Raw genomic sequence first — 17459 nt, 5'->3', positions numbered from 1 at the left:
TTTTCTCTTTGTCCCCTTAGCTCAGCCACCATGTATCTCCACGGACACTCGAGCTCCCATTTCCCATACACCGACACCACCAGACCCTCCCCACAGAGGCCGGTGCAGCTTCTCTTTCTTTTCCTGGAAGACGGCATTGCTCTGATATTTTACTAGTTGGTTAGAGCCTCCGATGCCCCATCTTGAATAAATAGTCCTTCACGGTGACCAACGTACTCATTGGAGGCCTTTGACTGCCAGTAAGATTTATGCGGAAGGACGTTCCCAGGCTTTTTCCACATCATGGGAATCCATACTCTTCTCCTAGCTCCTCACACAGAAAGGCAAACCAGTAAGAGTTTCTTGAGCCCTGAGCCCCGTGAACAGAAGATGGAAAATGAGCCATGTGTCGCTTTAATCAGGACATTCTTAGAGGCTTGTGCTCAAAGATTATGACATCTTGTCTCTCCTGTGGGTTTTGCAGAGATCCCCAACGGACAAGGCATACTTCATTGCTAAGGAGGTATCCACCACCGAAAGGACGTATCTGAAGGACCTTGAGGTCATCACCTCGGTATGTGTCGCATTTCCCTTAGAGCATTCAGTTTCGTGATTTATCTCAACACCCATGTAGCTTTCAGAGAGTTTCTGGATCTAATTAAATGTTGGGCTCTCTGAATCCAATTAAAAGGCTTTGGTTCTGGGTTATAGAAATTAGACGGCAATAGTATATTTAATTTGGAACATGCTCTATTAAAAAAATCTTACATTTGTGATTTTCAAGTGCAAAGGAAGGAAGTTCCTAACATGGAGAAAATTAAAACGAAAACTTTCTCTGCCTGTGTGGCACCCAGGGCAGAGCAGTGTTCTGCCGAGCATCAAATGTAGCTCCTTCTGCTTGAGGGAGACCCTAGAGGTGAACAGAAGCCTCGTTTTAGCCTTGGTAAGAAATGGAGCCAAGTCAGCAAATCTGCCCGAAGCTTGCCTTTTGTTATTTTAATCAGTCCTACTGAGTCTCAGAAAGAAATTCAAAGCATTGCAGGTATCTAGGATCCCCGGATTCTGGGAAAGAACTAGCCAGTGGAGGCCAGTGGAGGCCAGTGGGAATCGCGGGGCTTCTGTGCCTTTAGGGTGTGAATGGCCCGGGGCGGGGGCGGGGGTGGCCCAAGCAGGTGCTGGAACAGGTGCTGGGCCTGGGGGAGGGGAGGGCGGGGACAGCCCCGCCTCCCCGCAGTGGGTCGAGTACCTGTGTGAAGGTAGTGGCTTCTCTCACTTGTCCTGCCTTCTTGGGGCTCAGCGTTTTCACAAAGGAGCAGCGATCGATGTTCCTACAGGATCGAAGCAGAGGGGGTGCCGTGGTCTAAATGAGTGGGGACCCAGTGAGTTGGCCAAAATGCCACTCCTGATTGGAAGTAGCTTCCCACTTCAGAGATTTCTCTTGACCTCAACAATCCACTGGTAACAAGTTGTGGGCGGCCCTGAGAATGAGCTGGGGGCTTCTCACCCCGTCTGATAGAAGAAGGGAAAAGCAGTCAGGCCTGGGAGCCCCTCATGCTCCCGGGTGCCCCCAGATTTAGCAAGAAAGCCTTGTGTCCTCCAGGCTGCCATTCACGTGTCCGTGTGTGTCCTCTTTTTGTTCCAGTGGTTTCAGAGCGCGGTGAGCAAAGAGGACGCCATGCCCGAAGCCTTGAAAAGTCTCATTTTCTCGAATTTTGAACCTTTGCACAAATTTCATACAAGTTTTCTCAAGGAAACCGAGCAGCGACTAGCCCTGTGGTGAGCACAATTACGTTTAACAATGACACGCGTCCCCACGCCCTCCTCTCTCCTCGCTCCCTCCTGTTTTCCTGTCATTCCTTGTACGCAGCTGTCATGCCCAAAGAGAAAAGCAAGAACCTGGCTTAAGGTGAGCCAACCTCAAGATGGTTTTCAGTTAAATTCTGTGTGCATTTAGATGTCATCCTGGGTTTTTGTTCCCTTTGGCCTACAATTCTTCGGAACACGGGTTTTCTCATGAGTAAGTGAAACTCAGAACATAAAGATGGTAGTTCCTTCTGGAAAGCCAATGTGGGCTTTAAGGAGTAGAGGCATGTGGGGGGACTTTGCAGGTGTTGGCGGTAGTTCCCTGCGCTGGCCTTACAGTCCTTTTTGAAGCATCTGTATGTCTCACACGGTTTTCAGATTTATATGACATGGTGTTAAGTGCTTAGCAAAACATAGGGCCCCATGTACCACCCACTTGCACATTAAATCCTACTGCTAGGAGTTAATCTTAAGGATGCATTTGTAATGGGAGATGACAAGATTGATAGCCATATTAGAATTAAAAGATTGCAAATGATCTAAATGTCGATGAGTAGATTGGTTCAGAGTAACATTGAGTCTGTCCGTTTAATACCGAAGAAAACATTAATCTGGGAGGAAGAAGAGGGTGGTGCTACAAGTCAGGCAATATTCCGTGTCCCATAGGAGGCAAAGTCCAATATACCCTTCCCTAAAATGGAACCTTTACAGAAAATTCTTCAGGTGTGCTTTTTGTTGTCCTTGTTTTTTAAGCCTGTTCTGTGTAGACACTCGGGGAGTTGACTGTCTACCAAACATGCATTTACAAATTCCAGAAAGAAATAGCAAGAGGCTTCTGAGTTTTTGGCAGAGGTGGCGCCGTTGTATACTGTTTCCTCACTGTAGGGGACAATTTGCTTTAAAGTGTTCTCAGGGCGTTTAGTGACCGGGAGTGTGAGGGAGCAATGGCTGAGGTGGTCTCGCCCCAGGTGATCCCAGACGATGGGATTCATTGGCTGACCAGGTCTGCAGGGCTGCTTTCCTGTGTCGTGAAGGGAACGTGCTTGGGAGTCTGGCTGTGTGTGTACTTGAAGACAACACACACGCAGATCTTGCCCTACAATAGGAGGAGGCCGGAGGCTTGACCAAGATGGCCCCAGGGAGGGGAGCACAGCCAGGACTGAGTGACGGCCTCACTGAAAATGGGGCAAGATTGGGAACCCCACTGGAGAGGTTTACTCTAGGTTGGTTGTGTGAATGTAAGAGAAAGGCCACTTGTCAAAATGAAAAAAAAGATTCTACAGGCTCTAACTTCTGATTTTACCTCCCAAAGTTTACTTGGAAGCTTTTGGTTGCGTTCTGCTCTAGCACATTGCCTCATCATTCCTACAGAGCTCGATATTGCTTTCACAGGGGAGGTGAAGAACTTAGAGCTCTGGAGAAACCAAGCCACAGTTCGTTGTGTGGCCAATGAGATGTGTGTTGAACAGTCTTAAGTCGTCCCGGAGGCTCAGACCATCTTGAGCACCTAGCAACTTCCGTCCACCTAAATGATGGTAGATGACCTTGGTAATGTTGGGGAGGTCACACACAGGAAATGCCACCAGTGGGACCCAGGCAGCCCAGCATCGTGGCCTCCGCTAGCTCCCGCCACCACAGAGAAGTTAGGAATAAATGGCATGCTCTTGGATTTATCTGTGACCTTCAGTTTTTAGTATCCAGCCCTTAACTGTGAAAGAAGAGCCAATTCTTAAAAAGCGGCTGCTATCCCATGTTTCCCAGAGGATTTCCAGTGGAGTTTCTTTCAAAGATCTGTAATGTTATTCATGTTTTACATGCAAAAGACTCAAAGCTAGAGAGAGAACAGATCGTTGATCCGCCGCTCAAGGGCACACCATGTCCTTGCCACTGTGGACCCAAACCAGACTGGTGACGTTTATCAGGAATCCGTGGAAAAGTCTGCTGTTGAGTTCAGCTAATCATTTCCTCAAGGGCGAGGTGAGGAAGACCTGCTTGGCTTGGCGGGGGGGTTCCGGACAGAAAGGCTGCGTAAATGAGTGTGAGAGGATAGAATAACGCGGAGAGGACCCGGCATCCGTCTCTAACTCGCAACATTGGCTGCTCCTTCCAATCACCTGGAACCTTTAACAAAAATCTCCATCACCAGCCAGAACCCCAGACCGGTTATGTTGGAATCTCTGAGAGGTAGGACCTGAGCACCAGCGGTTCCTGAAGCTTCGCAGGTGATTCCAGTGTGTCACCAAGGGCAGGAACCCTCGTCCTGAGTGTCCTAGACATGAAGAAGGCCAGAGAATGAAAAACGAAACCTTCAAGGCTCAGGGCTCCTTCAGCACACTGGGCCCAATTCTGAGTTTCACATTTGAAATTTGAGTTTTACATTTGCTAATAAGAGAATGCATTTCATTAAAAAAGAAGTAGTGTTGGAACCATGGGCATTTGTCCTAGAAGAGGGAAGATTGTAGAATACACGTTGGCTCTCTTTCGGCTGGTCACATGGAAAAGGGAGTGAGCGTTGTCTTCGCTTTACCAGAGCAGGAAATTTAAACAGGACGTTTCCAAAGAGGCACATCGTGTCTAAATATAGAGAAGGATTTCCTAACGCTGAGGCTTAGCCGTGAGAGACTGCCTTATGAGGCAGTGAGCTCCCCCAGCCCGGGGTTTCTTGAGAGGAGGCTGACTGTTTTTAGAAGGCATTTATCTATTAGGAGAAACCCCAAACCCGGCCAGTGCCTCAAGGTCACCTTGGGGGCCGGGGTGGGGGGTGAGTTTCGAAAAAATAGATTCCCCCCCCCGTCCTGGTGCAGCTCTGCTGAATCAGAACATTGGAAGGAATCCCAGAAACGTGTGTTTCTAAAGCACTTCTTGAGGGGACCGAGAAATTCCTTTTCTGGAGCCACTGGTAGGGAGTTCCTCTGACAAACTAGGATTCTCGGATTCTTTGCTTTGTGTTTTGGTTATGGCTCCTGGGAAGGTGTGCACGCACAGGTGCGCGAGGGGACAAGCGAGCCTGGTGTCCGAGTGAGAGTCTCTGCCCGCGGGGGGGCTCTTGGTCTTGGGGGCAGGAGGCAGGCTTGGAGGAGGAGGAGGAGGGCCAAGCCCCCTCGTGGGTGAGTGGGCCGTGTCCCTTGTGGGCGCCCGGGCATCGTTGGCAGGTTCTGCCTCGAACGACCTCTGGGCCTTTGGTGCCTGTGTACACAACAGAGGCAGCCCGGGAGTGAATGTATTTAAGAAAAGCGGAACATGGGGAGGTTTATTAAGGAAGGAGCTCACACTGTGGTCCTGACCGACAGGCCAGGGAGAAGCAGGCACAGAGGTATATGCATGCACGGGAAACCCCGGTCTGGCTGGCGCAGACGGGGACGGTTGTGTCCTGACTTGGGTCCACACTCACAGGAACACCACCAGTTGTCTCCGTCCAGCTGCCTGCTGCCGTTGCAGAGCTCCAGGCCTCGGCTGTCAGGTGTGCAGTGTGGTCTCCGGCTCACAGGACCGTCCCGCGAACTAAAGGAGAGGGTATGTGGGAAGGGCTTCAAGTTCTGCCCCATCCACGGGGGCCGGGAAGGGGAGCTGATCATTTTTTTACATTAACTTTATTTTGAAATAGTTTTAGATTTCGAGAGAAGTTGCCACTAAAGAGTTTTCTGCGTTACCCTTCATGCCTGCCTTTCCCTCGATGTTAGCTGCTTCTGTCTGTCCGAACTCAGTAACTCCCGTGGCTGAGTTACCATCAGCCAAACTCCAGACTTTATTCAATGACGCTATTTTACGTTAAGATTTTATTTATTTATTTAACAGAGATAGAGAGCGCAAGTGGAGGGAGGGGCAGAGAGAGGGAAACGCAGATGCCCTGCTGAGCAGGGAGCCCGATGTGGGGCTCCATCCCAGGACCCTGAGATCATGACCTGACCCAAAGGCAGTCACTTAACAGAGCCACCCAGGCGCCCCCCAGTGATACTGTTTTAAATGACTGTTGTTAATGGGGAAAAAGGATCCTAAGTTTACCGCGCACCTAAATTCCCCCAAATTTGGTACTGCAGTGACAGCCACCAGGCTTTTCCTGCGCAGTTCTGTGTTAGCTTGTCCCTATGGTTCCATCAGCCATGGGAGGCCTTAGGGCAGACGAATTACCAGGACGCTTTCCTGCACAAGGAGGCTGAACCCCCTTGCTCAGTAAACACACCTGTCCGTATCTAAATGCTGCATTCTCCTGACGAATCGCCCCCGAGGGGAGGATGGACTGTTCGATCCTGGTCAAAGCCCAGGCTACTCTGTGTCTCCAGAAACAAGGAAACCGGTTTGGTGACTTGTGAAAACATCCAGAATGCTTTTCTTTTTTGAAAGTCAGAATGTTCTACTTGGCTGTTCAAAAGCGTTCAGAGACAGCCACTTAAAACTGTTGGCTTTCAGAACAGAGTTTCCCAAATTCGAGCCCAGAAATGCCTTGCAGGCACCGAGCACACATTGGCCAACTTGTTCCGCAGAGATGGATGAAGACCTGGGGAGCTGGGGTCTGGGGGACAGTCCTGCAGGGGGCACTGGGATAGGCTGTGGGCGCACGTGGTTCTCCAGAGGGATCAGCTGCGTGTATTAGGAGAAACTTGGAGTAGATTTTCTTGGAAGGGGTGCAGGAGTCTAGCTAGGAGGGTGGAGAGACCAGAGGTCGAGATGTCACAGAGCAGGCAAGTGGGCCTCGTGGGACTAAAGGTGAAAGGAAGGGAGAGGCCCCGAGAGCTTGGATCCTGGCTCCCTGGGAGGATGCTCATGAATTTAAGAAATGGAAAGAAGAAAGGAAGATGAGTTAGCTTTGGGGCACACCAGTTCTGAGGGGTCAACAATGAAGTCCTACCAGCAGTTGGAAACACAGGTCTCGGGCTTGGGAAGGAAATCCGGTGCAGGTCTGGATCGGGAAATTATCTACAAGAAGAATTCCATCTTGTAAGGAAGAATGGTGAGACAGAGGAGGCCAGGGACAGAATTGTAATAAATAACACCTCTTTGGCAGCCTTCCATAAATGTGCCGCTTATGGCTGAGCCAGAGCAAGTGAAGAAACATAAAGAAGCCACCAGAGATCTGGGGGTGGGGCGGGGAATGGGCAAGGGGGAGTGGGAGGTCCCAGAGGAGAGAGTGGCTGGGCACACAGAGTGCGTTGCAGTAAGGGCAGGAGCAGACTTGGACCCTAGGGAGTCTAGAGACGAGGAGGGGGTCCATTCAGAGCAGAAAGGAAGCTTCTCTGTCGGGTGGGGACCCTCCTGCAGACAGTGATCGGGAATTCCACACGTGGAGCCGTGTTGTCTCACGAGGACACTCCAGTGGCGGAAACGGAGTGGGGGTGACCAGGGGAGGGTCAGAGAATGGTTTAGAGCAGTACCTTCCCCCAAAGTGGCACATCTTCACAGTGGCGTCACGGTGGACAGTCAACAAACAAAAACGAATAAAAGCTCATCATCCCAGTTCTTTGAAGCTGGGTATCGTTAAAAGAAAAGCCTAGGAATTCCTCAAGAAATTAAATACAGCATTACCATGTGACCCTGCAGGGCCACTCCTAGGCGGGTATTTGAAAGACTTGAGAGGACCCACACACCTCCTTCTGCCCCCACGTTCACAGCCTCATTATCACAGTGGCCAAAAGCTCCGGGAGCAGCCCAGGGCCCGCTGACAGGTGTGTGGATAAACAGAATGTGGTACGTCGTCCAATGGGATATTGTCCTTAAAAAGGAAGGACGTTCGGACACCTGCTGCAGCACTGGGGACGCGTAAAGACCGGCTAAGCGAAACACCAGCCGGGCCGGACCCTGTATGATGCCACTTAGGAGAGGCCCGGAGGAGTCAGATGTCTAGAGATGGAAGATAAGAGGGTGGTTACCGAGGTCCGGGGTGAGGGCAGCAGAGAGCCTGCGTTTCACCGCAGAGCCGGAGTTCCCGCCAAGTGCGATGAAACGTGGGGATGGATGGCACTTGCCCAGAGCAGGGAACGTCCTTAGAGCCACCAAACCGCTAGTACACCTAGGAAATGGTGAAGACGGCAAACTGCCTGCATGCACCTTTTTTCTTTTTTTTTAAGATTTTATTTATTTGACAGACGGAGATCACAAGTAGGCAGAGAAGCAGGCAGAGAGAGAGGGGGAAGCAGGCTCCCCGCTGAGCAGAGAGCCCGATGCGGGGCTCGATCCCAGGACCCTGGGATCATGACCTGAGCCTAAGGCAGAGGCTTTAACCCACTGAGCCACCCAGGCGCCCCATGCATGTACCTTTTACCGCCGGTTTTTTAAAAAGAGAAAAAGAAAATCCTAAGTGGTCCAATGCAGGCTAGGAGTAGAAGCTTCAAAATGGTGTCTTGGCCACGAGGGATGGCGCCCATATTGTCACCCTGTGGGCTGCCCTGGCGCATCCCTGAGTCACCCGGTTTGAACCTCAGGCAGCGGCCGGTGAGCACAGGAAGTGGGCGTGGGTGCCTCTTGGGTCACCTTCGATCTGAGCCCGACCCCGAGCACCCGCAGCCGGCTGCGGGGGGCTAAACTGCCCCGAGGATGTCCCTTTAGAGCCGAGATCGTGGGGCGCCTGGGTGGTTCTGCCGGCTGGGCGTGTGCCTTCGGCTCAGGTCGTGATTCCGGGGTCCCGGGATCGAGTCCCACATCGGACTGCCTGCTCAGCGGGGAGTCTGCTTCTCCCTCTCCCTCTGCCTGCTGCTTCCCCCGCTTATGCTCACCCTCTCTCTCTCTCCGACAAATAACATTTTTTTTTAAAGATTTTATTTATTTATTTGACAGGCAGAGATCACAAGTAGGCAGAGAGGCAGGCAGAGAGAGGAAGGGAAGCAGGCTCCCTGCTGTGCAGAGAGCCCGATGCGGGGGCTCGATCCCAGGACCCCGGGATCATGACCTGAGCCGAAGGCAGCGGCTTAACCGACTGAGCCAGCCAGGCGCCCCGACAAATAACATTTTTATTAAAATAAAGCTGAAATCGTACTTGAGCCAAATGCTGAGTGCTTCCACATTGAGAACGCAACCAAGGGCGCGGTGCGGTCTCTACCTTTCCAGCTGCCTTTCCAGCACCTTCCTCATTCCTGGAGGCTCTTCCGTCTCCCAGTATTGCTTCCCTGCGTTGCCCCACTGCTCTGTGAGGTCCACGGGGCTTGATCCTCAACCCCTGGGAAGTGACAGCACACTTCGCAGCTTTTTTGTAACTGTCCCAGAAGGGGTGAGGTGGGCGATTGTGCCGGCCGGTCAGACTCCACGCTCTTGCCCTGGGGTAGACACCTGCCTTGGTACAGCGCGTTGCTTCTCCGGCCTGTGTGTGAACTTGGGACTGTGTTGGGAGATGCTAGAAAGGACATCCAGAGGCTGGACAGCCCGTGTTCCTGAGCTCACCGCACACCTGAGCTTCCTGTAAGCAGGGTGGGCAGGGACACCGTCTTGCCGGGGTGGTGGGGGGCTTCCTGCCTTCCTCCGCTCCTCAGAAAGGTCGCTCTCCCTGGAGCCAGAGCGGTGTCCCCCAGTATCCTCTCCTCGGGTGGTGGATGCAGGTGTTCGAACCGGGCCTGAGCACATGCCACGTTCTGTACGTGTGTGTACATGGACGTCCCCCTCCACACCCAACCTCCTCTCCCCTGCGAGAGTCGGCCTCTCCATGCCTCATCCCTGTACTGTCAGAGGCTACTGTCGCTGCCCACGGAAAGGCCAGCTTCGCCCATGCAATTTCTTGTTTAAGATTTTTTTTTTTTTTTTTTTTGACAGAGTGAAACAGCAAGAGAGGGAACACAAGCAGGGGGAGAGGGAGAGGGAGAAGCAGGCTTCCCACCAGGCAGGGAGCCCGACATGGCCCGACAGGGATCCTAGGACCCTGGGATCACGACCCGAGCTGAAGGCAGACACTTAACAACTGAGCCACCCCAGGCACCCCTTGCCCATGCAATTTACAGGACTCCCAAGCTTTGGTCCCCCCAAAGTAGACCTCTGTAGGGTCTACTGTCACGTGGACATAAGGAAAGGATCTGATTTCTAGATTGTTTCCCAACATCAAAATACTTGTAAAGGTTGACTGCAGACGACGCCTATAATTACTTCATGGAATAATAATTACCATCCCACAAACTTTGTTCACGATTGCCTAATCCTTTCCAGACACAGTCGGTCCCATGTGGAGGTCTGCGGGATGTTTACTAGGGACAATGAAAACTGTTACCCTTTGTTTAGAGTAAAATTAGCTGCAGTGCCTTTTCGTGGAACATTCTTGTGTGATGTAGCCCACTGCCTCATGGGCTGTCAGTGTCCCAGCAGGGGCGAATCAGGTTGTGAGCAGGAAGTCTGGGTTACAATCCCGTGAGTCAGGAATCCTGAGACAGGCTTTGTTCCAGCAAAGTCAGTTCATGGCATTGATTTTTCTACCTATGAAACAGCCCATGCAGAGTCCTCTATCCTCCGCATCTTCCGTCTCCGAAGTTCCAAGACTGTAACTAGCCTCCTTACATCACTGACCCATCCCCACCTAGCATCTCAGTTCCTTACACGCACGCCTGGGCACACGGCCCGTCATTCCTGTGCCACTTTGTCTAGACTGGAACTTGAGAATGATGACCGCCTCGTCAGATGAATGATTTCTTGTTTGCAAATGGCTTCACCCATTTTTGTTGTGGGTTTTTTTTTTTTTTAAGATTTTATTTATTTGAGAGTGAGAGAGATTGAGAGAATGACTGGAAGGTCAGAGGCAGAGGGAGAAGCAGGCTCCCTGCTGAGCAGAGAGCCCGATGTGGGCCTTGATCCTGGGACCCTGGGATCCTGACCTCAGCCAAAAGTAGGCGCTTAACCGACTGAGCCACCCAGGAGCCCTTTATTTTGTTTTCAGATCCTTTTGTGCCTCATCTTCCTCAAAGATTTGAACGGTTTACAATTGGAAGACAATATAAGAAAAGGACAAAGGCAGGCTATAAAGCTGCATTGTCCATTGTCCAATGTGACAGCGGCTCGCCACGTACAGTGATCTAAATTTAAAATCTACAGTAAATTAAAAATCGTTTTCTCAGTAACACCACATTTCAAGAGTTCATTAGCCACATGTGGCTACTGTGTTTCATAGAAGATATAAAACACATTTTAGGGGCACCTGAGTGGCTCAGTCAGTTGAGCATCTTACTCTTTTTTTTTCCTTTTTAAAAGATTTATTTATTTGTCAGAGAGAGAGCACAAGCAGGGAGAGGTGCAAGCTGAGGGAGAAGCAGGCTTCCTGCTGAGCAGAGAGCCCGATGTGGGGCTCAATCCCAGGACCCTGGGATCATGACGTGAGCCGAAGGCAGACACTTAATGACTGAGCCCCCCGCAAGGAATCCCAAGCATCTTATTCTTGATTTTGGCTCAGGTCATGACTTCAGAGCCATGGGATCAAACCCCGCAGCAGGTTTCATGCTTAGCACAAAGTCCGCTTGAGATCCACTCCCTCTTCCTCTGCCCCTCTCGCTGCTCTCACGCACTCGCACGCGCGCTCTCTCTGTCTCAATAAAATCTTAAAAAAATTTTTTTTCACATCATCACAAAAAAAGATTGGACAATATTGGGCTGAAACATGAGTAAGAAATAGTACTTGTTACTACAACAAACCCAGGGCCTGGGACACAAGAATTGCTCAGAATACCTGCCGAATGAAGGAAAATGTCTTGATTTTGTCCAGAGTAAGAACTGATCTTACATAAAGCAGAGGGAGGCCTGGCAAGTGAGGAAGGTTGGTGCCTTTATAAAGTCTCATTCACATGCAGAGTTCGTGGCATCAAACTCTTCAGGTACTTTGTACCACTGAAAACGGGCATTAGTGATAAAAATTTAAAACGCCCACCCAGCTTTTCCCCTTTGATCTTCAAAAACAGGTTGGCAGACTGTGACCCATGGCCAGATCTCTTCCGCCGCCTGTTCTTGTTAATAAAGTTTTATTGGAACTTAGCCATGCCCATTCTTTTACCCATTGTCTATGGCCTCTTTTCCCAGTTAAATACTCATGACACAGACTGTATGGGCCACAGAGGCCGAGATACTGTCTGACCCTCTACCGAAGAAGTTTGTCGCCCGTGTTGAAAAACACTTCCCCAAGTGTAGGTGTTATTCCCGTTGTATGTTTGGGAAAAATGAGGCTCAGGGAGGTTGAGAGCCCTCGTACACAGCCTGTAAGTGACAGACGCACAACTTGAACTTGGGTGTGATCCGGCCCTCGGCTTGTGCCTCTGCAGCTGTGTTGACGAAGCACAAGACTTTCCACCTGGAAAGGGGCTGGGGGTGAATCCGCCATGGATGGCTCATGCTTCAGTGTGTGGGGTGCCCTGGGCCACTCAGCAGGAACCCGCCGGAGCCCCATCCAGCACCTGTGTCCCCAATTCTTGCATCCATCCTTCTGCTCCTGGCTTCGGGAGGTCAGCTCTGCTCCTCGAGAGCCCCTGCTCCTCTGCCTACCCGCCTGTGATGTGTGTCCTCTCGAAAGTGGCAGGAAGTTCGTGGCATCTGGTCGACCCTGGCCCCTTGGTGCCTTTGTCTGCAGAAGGATCCCTGTTAGATCTCGAATCTGCAAAAATGCATTTGGATTTTTTTCTAATCTACCAAGAGACTTGCTAAGGGTGACATGGCCACTGCGGGCATGGTGATACCAGAGGTGACACTGTAGAAGTTAGCCTTGCCACGTGTCCTCGGAGCCTCTCTGGCCACCCCCAAGGGATCACAGAAACAAGAACACTGATAAGACCTACCAGGTGTGCTTCTGAGCCCTTACCTGCCTTGTTTCAGCTGCGCGATGGGAAGAGGCTGGTTGGGACAAGGGGACTGAGCCTCAGTCAGCAGAAGGAATAGCCCGGCCGGCTTGCAGAGTTATTGCTGGACTTGAACCCAGGCAGCGTGGCTTCCAAGTCCTGCCCTCCCCATCTCGCTGAACTGCTTCTTGACCTTCCCGTTTGACCTGCTGACCCAGCCTTCTGCCCTCTCTCTCTAGAACTTGAATCTAGAATCTGAATTAGGCCCGAGGTGCGTGGAACCGAGAGCAGAGGGCATGGTTTCTCGGCCTCTGCTTGGCTCTGATTTAGGTCCCCAGAGATGTCAAGGCCATTACAGTCTGAGACAAGGCTCTTGCTAAGTGTTAGGAGCACTTTTATTTTATCCCTTTGATTAAAAAAGTGTAAGTTGCTTGCCGATGTCTTTGGTGAGTTTTGGCCAACGTGAATCGAATGTTTCCTGTGTTCCTGTTAAACATGGTTCGTGTACCGTGTCAGTCTTCGCAAGAACATCACAGGTTGATACTGTTCTTTCCTTACCTCACAGGTGAGGAAATGAGGCCCAGAGAGGGCTAGCTACTTGGTAGATGTCACACAGCTAGCTAAGGGCACAGCTGGTTTTTGAAACCAGCCGGTCTGACTGACACTATGCCTTCAGCATCAGCAGCTTTAGCCCTAACATTTAGAAGGAGAGAACTCCGAAGAAACAGGTTGACTGTTGTAACATGAGAACAGCCTCTGGATCCCAGGAAACCCCAGCCCTGCCTGCTGCTTGTTACCCTGTGCTACCCACGCTGCTCAGGCCATTCCTGGCCACACGCATGCACGCTCGCACACAGATGTGTGGATGGGGCAAGGGTATGACGCATCTCTTTTCCTTCCCAGTGACACACGGGGGCTTTGGTGGCTGAGGCCATCTCCCCACCTCGGCCTTGAGCCGAGTGCACATAAATCCCTCTGTCAGCAGACTGGGCCAGGATCAACTTGCGTGGATTCAACAAACATGGACTGCATCCCTGCCGTAGCTCGGTCCCTCTTCTTGGTGTTCAGCAAACAAAACATGGTTCATTTCCCATTCTTCATTCTGGTTTCATCCTTCGCTCTGCTCTGTGTGGAGGAGGCAGCCAGACCAGAAGGCGGCCTGATAAGATATGAAAAGGAGAAGGGACATCTGGGGGGAGCACAAGAGCTCCTGCTCTATTTTCTACTTGGGCCAAGCCCAGAGATGCACAGGCATCTGACCCTTTTCCCAGAACAGAAGTCACCGTCCGTATTCTGGAGGTGTTAAATACCATGACGGCTTTAAGACGGGCAACCTGTGTACCGTAAAGCACCGCGCATTTCTTGCAACATCTTTATAAATATTTTCCCTTAGATTGCCTCGTTGGACCATCAAAACAATCCTGTGGAATTAGGCCCGCCTTGCCCTCCCTATGGAAAATGAGGCTTTGAAAGTTGGTGGGGATAAAACTAGTTAGGACGGCACCTCACTTACTGATTTCGCTGGAGCCCGTGAACCTGGGGCAGGAGAGGTAGCTATAGGCCTCGTCTCTGTTCTCTCCAGAGCGATGTTCTTGGGTGGGGCTTCTGGCAGTGATGGATTGGGCTGTGTCTGCAATGCTCGGTAGCGGCCACTAGCCACGTGTGGCTACAGACCATGTCAAATAGGCTAGTGTAAGTAGAGGTGAGTTTTTTTTTTTTTTTTTTAAGATTTTATTTATTTATTTGACAGACAGAGATTACAAGTAGACAAAGAGAGAGAGGGAGGGGGAAGCAGGCTCACTGCTGAGCAGAGAGCCCGATGCGGGGCTCCATCCCAGGACCCTGGGATCATGACCTGAGCCGAAGGCAGAGGCTTTAACCCACTGAGCCACCCAGGCGCCCTAGAGGTGAGATTTAAACAGCCATGTGCGGATACTGTCCAGGGCAGCACAGTTCTCGAGGCTTTGAAGGGGAGGGAGCTCAGGAGTAGGAGACAGAAGAATACCGTCGTCTCTTCCCATCGTGACCCAACGTCCACTTGCCTGGAATTCAGAATCTCTGAGGTTAGCTGTCAAAAAGGAAGACTCTGGGTGCTTCTCTGAGCCCTGCACTCCCCGCTTCACCCACACTGGGGCTACTTCTTGCATGTAAGAGCTTTTATTCGAAGATTTTTCTTTGGTTGAAAGAATAAGACGATGCAGAAAGGGTTTAAAGTCATTGTTCTCAGAGTAAACGGCAGTGAATCTCATAGGGGACAAGGCAATGTGGTCTACCTAGAAAACCACTTGGAAGCTTAAACAGTGGAAGAAAAATGAGAAAAATTAGCCTAAACAATGGGAAAAAATCTGTGTGGGGGGTTTACCCGTACACTGTGCGGGGGGATCGCTTGTATGCTTATTTATATAAGTTTAAATTTTTATGTTTGTTTCAAAGCCAAGAAGGACATATAGAGGACCCTGGGATTTCATTATATGCTCTGGGGGCTTTCCAGTGTCCGTCTGGGCTTCCAGGGGTGGTGGTCATTGTCTCCTTTTAACACATGCGTAAAAAGACATGTTCCCCGTCCTATGTGGGAGCTAGTTTTCCTTGGATTTTCTGCCTTGTCCTGGCTGTAGAGCCTACTGTGCTCTGAGAGCAAGCTGCTTTCCTAGGGAAATGAAAACAATTTTTCCAGTTGCCTGAACCGCAGCTGGGTTTCTGCTGGACAGCACTTGAGAGCGAGCCCCCTCCAGGTGGCGGGTGAGTCTAAGACCCCTTTTCCATCCTGTCACATTTTCACAGGTGGCTCATGGACAGGACTGCACCCCGGTAACCGCGTCAGGTCTCACCTGGGTGCTGTCAAGCCTGCCCGTGGGTGGGGTTGTAACTCTGGCTCCTCTTATTAAAGGGAACTTGGTATTGAACCCCAGAAGGAAAGCCAGAGCCTTAAGCGTCCCGGGGTTATCACGGATGGGCATGACCCCTGCCAGAGCACAGGCTGTCTGCCTTCTGATGGCGCTGGCCCAGGGACTGAGTCCCTTACCTGTGGGCGCCCAAAGACAATCCCAAGGGCCCAAGGCCCAGTGAGGACGCCTCTTGCATGAACATCTTTTCCACAGCTGGGGATGCAAACTAAAATGCAAAGTAATTGGATTTTCCTCTCCAGGGATCTCCAAGGATATTAAAATCCATCAAAGAATATTGAAATCTACATAGATTACATGTGGCTAATATATTTATAGATGTTCTGTGTATTACATATAAATATATATAAATAAGTGTTGGGTCTAGAATATAAATCTAACCGATTACTCTGGCTAAATTGTTTGCTTTTGAACTCAGCCACCCTCCCTCACCCACACATTAATGGGAGATTTATTCTTTCTACTTAGATATAGACAAATATGTGTCATTATAGACTTTTTTCATTTTAAAGTCCTGGAAACCCCAGGGACTAGCAAGAGCTGAGGATATAATGTTTGATTTGCAAATGTGGCCTAAAAATGGGGGCTCAAAAGGTTCAGTCTATCTCCCAGGGGAGGGGGCGTCCAGACCCAGAGCCCGGTGGGCCGGCCGCGCCCCAGCTCCGAGGTGCTTGGAGCTTTGTGCTTCGGTCTGAGATGATGCCTCGTTTGTTGTGAGAAGGGGAGGCCTGAGTGCTTACTGAACACGCCCGGACTATACGAGACTACCTGGACAGCCCAGTGGGGTTGGTCACTACCTGCGTTCGCAGTAAAGAATCTTCTCTGACCCTTGACGGAAGCCAGACGTGACGTCCCGCTCTCGGGATAGCACAGCCTGTGGGGGGTCGTGTCACTGACGAGGTTGTGGACACGCTGTGCACAGTTTTAGGGTTCCACGTAGAGTTTTGGTTGACCCTGGGGTTGGGGTGTGCAAGGGGGAGCACAGTGATTTCTCCCGTCGGTGTTGCCCACCTGCTTCTGCCGCCAGTGTTGTGTTTCCTGGGGGGTCAGAGTCAAAGCCTTCGGGTGCAGGGGCTCCCTCCACACCCTGTAGACGGCCTCGCTCTTGGCCCTCCCCCAGGGAACTGGTCCTTCTTTCCTTCCTCTTCTTGCTCTGCCTGCTGCTGAGTTAGTGAGCAGCTCACGTAGTGGTGAATGAAGTGTGTACAGAGTCAGGAAGACTTGGGAGATTCGTGCGTGCGTGTGTGTGTGTGCGTGTGTGCGCCAGCGTGCGCCTTCAGCCCTGCGCTGAGCCCGTGTGTCCTTGCTCCAGGGCGTATGTGAATCGCGGTGCACGGGTCAGAATCGAGCACCCAGGAGGCACCCAAGTACATGGGTTTCCGAAGTGAAATTGTCAAAGGAATTTTCAGCTTTGTTGCAGCGTGGTAATTGCACAGGCAGCAAATATGTGGCCCCGTCTTCCAAACAAGGACCCTTTTCTTGGGAGGTTAACATCCGGAGGATGTTCTGGAAGAGTTATAATTACTTTTTTCATGTTCTTCATAATGAAATGACCTTTTAGTTCTTCGTAATAAAGCAGATGCTTTGAACGTGTGGATAGGGGGGCAGGGAATAAAAACAGGACAGTGTTTCTAGAGGCGGCGGCAGGAGTTTCGGGGTCTGTCCTGTTCCCGTGGAAGGACTTCCATGTTCTAGAACCACAGCAGGGCTGGGACCGGCCCTGTGTGCCGCAGAGGGGAGGGTACCAAGGGCGGGCAGAGCTGCCTGAATGGTTGGGATGACTTCCGGGGCCGCAGCCTGCTTTCTGCACACCCGCTAGAGTTGGCCCCTTTTGAATTCATCCACCTCACTGTCTGCCCCTCTCCCCCCACCACCCCACCCCCCACAGGGGCACAGGGCAGTGGTGATAGGAAACTGGAGCTATTTCTAAAACAAGAGTAAAGATGCCACCGACAGAAACGGGGCTCTGCTAGCAAGCCAATGCAGGAAAATGTCCCTTTGACGTTGAGGCTTTAACAGGAGTACATTTTCTTTTAAGAAATCGTTGGCAGAA

The 17459-nt window shown here is 51.1% G+C and overlaps 1 protein-coding gene across 4 annotated transcripts in view; it reads left to right on the top strand.

The window, feature by feature from the left end:
- FARP1 (FERM, ARH/RhoGEF and pleckstrin domain protein 1) overlaps positions 1–17459 on the top strand; it is a 271268-nt gene that overhangs the window by 228668 nt on the left and 25141 nt on the right. For all 4 annotated transcript variants that reach the window (XM_032864124.1, XM_032864126.1, XM_032864127.1 and 1 more), the window contains exons 15-16: positions 464–553; positions 1622–1755. In XM_032864124.1, coding sequence (XP_032720015.1) covers positions 464–553; positions 1622–1755 — 224 coding nt within the window. The remainder of the gene's footprint in view (positions 1–463; positions 554–1621; positions 1756–17459) is intronic.

Source organism: Lontra canadensis, unplaced genomic scaffold, assembly GCF_010015895.1.
Source record: "Lontra canadensis isolate GAN:19392208 unplaced genomic scaffold, GSC_riverotter_1.0 scaffold26, whole genome shotgun sequence".
Lineage (NCBI taxonomy): Eukaryota > Metazoa > Chordata > Mammalia > Carnivora > Mustelidae > Lontra > Lontra canadensis.
The sequence above is the reverse complement of the archived record's forward strand: the minus strand, read 5'-3'. Positions and strand labels throughout refer to the sequence as shown.